Source organism: Nestor notabilis, unplaced genomic scaffold, assembly GCF_000696875.1.
Source record: "Nestor notabilis isolate BGI_N333 unplaced genomic scaffold, ASM69687v1 scaffold17271, whole genome shotgun sequence".
In the NCBI taxonomy this organism is placed as follows: domain Eukaryota; kingdom Metazoa; phylum Chordata; class Aves; order Psittaciformes; family Psittacidae; genus Nestor; species Nestor notabilis.
Genome location: NW_009915393.1, coordinates 20,137 through 25,154, shown reverse-complemented (window position 1 = coordinate 25,154; position 5,018 = coordinate 20,137). Strand labels below are relative to the sequence as shown.

At 37.3% G+C, this 5,018-nt stretch overlaps 1 protein-coding gene across 1 annotated transcript in view; it reads right to left on the bottom strand.

The window, feature by feature from the left end:
* Positions 1-1,249: 1,249 nt before the first annotated feature.
* The window catches only part of E2F3 (E2F transcription factor 3), a gene marked incomplete at its 5' end in the record, with an annotated part of 10,255 nt that continues 6,486 nt past the window's right edge, over positions 1,250-5,018 (bottom strand). The window contains 2 exons of the mRNA XM_010024124.1: positions 1,250-1,789; positions 2,509-2,647. Coding sequence (XP_010022426.1) covers positions 1,524-1,789; positions 2,509-2,647 — 405 coding nt within the window. The remainder of the gene's footprint in view (positions 1,790-2,508; positions 2,648-5,018) is intronic.

The following is a 5,018-nucleotide window of genomic DNA, read 5'->3' as shown; positions in this document are numbered from 1 at the left end:
CTAGATAACTAAAGTGTGAGTTGAGAACATACGTCAACTTAAATACAACTGCTGAATGATCTATGCACACATTTGTACATATAAACACACACTTAACACTGTTTAACAGTTCTTTGTGTTGCCCTTTATACATTTGTTATATTCCAAAACTCACACAGTCATACAATTTTCTTATTAGTACTGTGACTTCTTGCCTTTTCATGTGTGAGCTTTCATAGCAGCAACTCAATGGTACCAGAAAACCTGCATACATCATATTCTACTACAGTACAAATAGTACTAATTTTCTGAGTATGTCAGATAAGCACAACAGTAATGCAAACAAAAGGATTATACGGGCATCATCTAATCAACATTACATTAATTTAGCCCAGAACATGGCAACATATTTTACACTAGGAAGAAAAAAAAAAAGAAAAAAAATTATTTAAGACTTCTTAGAATTCCTCTCACGTTCAAAAAATAAATATTGGTACTATACTATACTACCAAAGATCTTCAAAAAATAAATGCAATTCAGTTGATGTGGTACTTACAGTTATGTACTTTGGAAAAAAATTAGTTCCATTTTGCTGGCGAAGAGAATTATAAAAAGCTGTAAGCAGAGGAAGCTAACCCACTGAGATAAATATGATATATTGAACAAACAAAGCTTGGCATAAGTGTTTTCCATAGAGGGAAAAACCCACAGTGCATCTCTAGTAGGCACTTAACACAAAGCCCCACTTAGTACCACAAAAATTTATGTACCAGTTCTAATGCACACTGGGGCAGTAAAATTGAACTGTGCATCTTCATTCTAGCTTAAAAAAACAACCAACAAAAACTACTTCCACACGCGCGCACACACAAGCCTTTTTAAAAATCTGTGATTACTACGAGAAGTGGCAGAACTTTATACTTTTCAATATTTGCAATATACACCATATTTACAGTGTATTTTTTTTTTTATTAAAAGCTCTTAAGGACATAAGTATTTGACCTCATAATGAGACATATACACAGCTCAAAATGAGCATTATGACAGCAATTTAAACATTCCCACAAGTAGCTGAAGAATCCCATTTCACACTTTCGCATTACTTCATATTTATGTTCACTGCAGGTACAATCCATGTTGACACTCAAAAGACATGCATTCTCTGTAGAAGGCACGACCTGAAAATACTATTATAAAATTGTTATTTAGGACTAAACCAGTTCATTAAGCCCTTCTCCATCAGCCCACTTGTCACGGTAAGCAGAGACTGGGGGAGTGTGAAGACAAAACATTTACAGTCACCTGCTTGCACTTGCTGACTCACAGGGCGCTGGAGCTCAGGGTCAAGGAGAAGGCCTTGATGTAAAAGCCATCACTTGTTTATAGTATTTTAGGGAGTATTTAAGTAAAATATCAGCACTGTTTGAGAGCCTAGTTTATTTAATAATGCTATTTTATAGTAAGGAGGGGACAACTCTGGATGACGGCAGGTTTTTTGATTCCATTAAAAACATGATTTAGACATGGACAGCATTTTAGAGAATCAGCTGTATATAAACTCATCCACCAGCGAAGGAAGCTTCTCTAAATCATAAGCATCGAAGAGGTCACTGATGCCTTCTTCATCCCCAAGGCTCAGCAAATAATCTTCCTGAAGCAGAGGAGGCAACAAATTCACAAACGGTCCTTCAAAGTTTGAGGGAATTTGGTCCTCGGTCTGCTGTAGAAGGTTGGCTGGAGAAGCCAATGGAGAGATTGTTGCCATATTTACTGAGCAGTCACCTTGTCCTGAGTTAGCATAAACCACTTCTGCAAGGAGGGAGAGGAAAAATAAAGATAACGTATTTCATCTCGTTAGAAGTATCAGACACGGGTCAAAGGAGCGACTGAATAAAGGGCCTTTCATAAAGCATCATTTCAGCAAGAAATGGCCTCCATGCAATTTCTAGCTTGTTTTTGATATGTTACAAAGGGCTTCTCAGAAATATGCTCATGTTGCTGTCACCACTGACTTTTCTACTAAAATTTTATTTTACAAGGTCTTAGCAAGTACTGGGGGGGTGGAGGGGGGGAAATCAGGTGTAGTAAGAAATGCCCATTTTTCAGTGGATTTCAAGTCAAAGTGAAAACTTTCTAGGCAAGAGTTGTCATCAGTGACTCTATGTTACTATGTAGCTGCATATACCCATACACAGGGATTTCTCCCTCTTGTGTTGAGGTGAATCTTTGCTGCTACTGTCCTATTTGAAAATACAGAAGGAACAAAATTGTTTCTTTTTCAATATTGCATAAACTTGGGTTACATATGATATGCAAATAGGAAACTTGTTTTAAACAACTGATGCAGAAGAGAACATATTTCCCACTACATAAACCAGAAAGGCACAGTGTAAAATCAGTAACTTAGCTTTTTAACTTCTTACAAAAATAAAGCCAAGAAATAAGAGCTGGATATCTGAAGTTCAAAGTGAAATCTTGGAATGAGAGCATGAAGGATGGCCATTAGAATTACAAAGATATAATCTTACCTTTGGAAATGGTTTTGGAAATATTTCCATTGTGGTCCTGACTATAGGTTTTCATTGGACTGAGGGCATCATTTTCCTCTGGGCACAGGTAAACTTCAATAGGTCCTTGAGTACTAGATAAATGTATCAATGCACTCTGCTAAAAAATAAAAACCCCACCAAACATCAGTTAGGTGTTATACCAACGAACACAACAGAATATTGACAATATGGAGTGAATTCTTACTGGGGTGTGAGTGCTTGAATACATTTTTTATTAACCAAAAGAACCCGAAATCCCTCCCCCCCCCCATTTTTTTGAATATGTGAAAGACTTGACTGATGTATCTTGCAGACTGGAAGAGAACATAAAAGCTTCTCCCAATGTCTGTAGTGCACAAATCTCAGAAGCCCACCATTTTAGGTGTTGGATAATAACCAGAGAGGTATGAAGGACTGAACTTCTAACATTTTCTTACAACCACAATAATCTGAAGCATTCTGATGTAATGGAACTACAGGATGAAAGTCACAGCTTCATTCATAACAATATTGCTAGATGTATTTGTGTAAATGTTTCTGCTTTAAAAGGCTGCCAAAACATCTTTCCCACTCCTCCAAAAACTTTCAGCACTTATTCACACTGGACTCAAACAGCTACATGCTGTTTCCCTATTTATCAGGGAAGTTTTTCCAAATAACAAAAAAAGAACAACTGATGCCATTTTCTTCACTCAAACTTATTTATGTAAGTCCTTCTGCCGCCTCAAGGCAGCAATTCTGATGGTGGTTCTGAGTAACAGGAACTCATAATTCCCCATAAGAAGTTACATTTTCTTAACTTTAATGCATTGATGCAACAAAACAAGATGACATGTACAGACATTGAATATCTGCAAAGTTGCTCTTTGTGTTATGATGGAAAAATCATAGATGACTGGTTAAAAATAAACCTGTTCCAATACCTCTTTGCAGACTTGTTTCAAATACATTTTATTGTGCCCTGACAGAATAATTCAGAAGTCCTCATACTATTCGCGTTCTGACAGTTATGTAACATAATAGACAGCATTTACAAATACAGAGAACAACTGAACAGGGATTCCCCAGGGCAAAGAAAACATTCAAAAGTGCTTAGGGCAGTGCTTTAGATAATTAGAAAAAACAGGAGATGGAAAGAGCAGGAGTTCGAGAAGGTACTGTTGAGTGACTGGGGCATGCGAAAAAGGACACTGAAATGTAACTGCAAACGAGAGAAAGAAATAGGACTTTACTGCCTGAAGTTGTAAATTAAATAAGTTGGGTATAGGGGATGAGAGGTTTAGGCACTAATTTTAATGATTGCGTGCCTGATCTTGCTGAATTGAAACAAAAAAATCAAAGCATAATGCCTAGGGGAAAGAAACAGGAAAGCAAGCAATGATAACAGTATGTATTTATGGATACTGATGAAAGATATCCCTTCCTCACTGCAGCAAAATGATTTATTCTTCTAAAACCCGCACCTAAGTTCAAGGGGGAAATAAAGGGCAAAGGCAGAAAACAGAAAACCCAAAATAAAAAAAAAAAAAAAAAAAAAATAGAAAAAAGGGATGGAAACCATAATGAGCCTAAGCAAGTGAAGAATAATCTTAGGAAAAGGAGCAACTGGTAGGGATGGAGGTATAATGGAGAGGTATGAACACAACACATGGGAGTTTGGGAGTTAGCCCTATCTCTAATTGCTCCTTGAGTGAAGAAATTAGGTACACTTTTTGAATCCCTAAAGCAGGGGTTTGTACAAATTACTTGGGTTTGCCCAACACACTTGGGTCTGTCATAACAACTGGGAACTGTAAAGCAGCACACTTTTGCCACCAAAAGATAAAATCCCAGGAGCAGCTGAACTATGTGGCTCATAAACCACGTGAAGAATGAAGAAAAATAAAGTTACTCCCCGAGGATATCTTCAGAGAAAAGCTGCCTGAAGAATTTTTTTCTCTGCGATTGTGGCATAGGTAAAGGAAGCAGCTAAGTTACCCTAGACATCTACCTGAGATAAGGAAAAGAAACAAAATGAGGGTGAAAAAGCGATAGCCAGACATCTCATACACAAAAAAAGGCCAGCACCCAGAAAGCAACAGAGGCAGAATTGTGAGAATGTGGTTTGAGTAGCAAGGAGCAATAGAAGAAGGACACAGATGAACACAGACAGCGTCAGAAATAGAAGTACTTACGATAAAATAGAAAAGGAAATCCCACCCCCTTCAGACTTCACAATAGCAAAGTGCGCTAGCACAATGTACAATATTCTACAGAGATGTGTAAAATCAGTGTCAATGAAGCAAAGACGATGATGGAAGAAGGACGGGCAAGAATGGATTCTAGGAGTAAAACAAGTTTATACAATAACTGTAATACTTCAGGAAAGAAAATCCTACATGAAAACGTATGTCTCAAGAAATCAAGATATCAGTAATGAGAGTCAGCAAGATGCTTAAGGCATTGTGTTACCCATGCACTTTATAACTAAGACTACATAAAATGCGGGG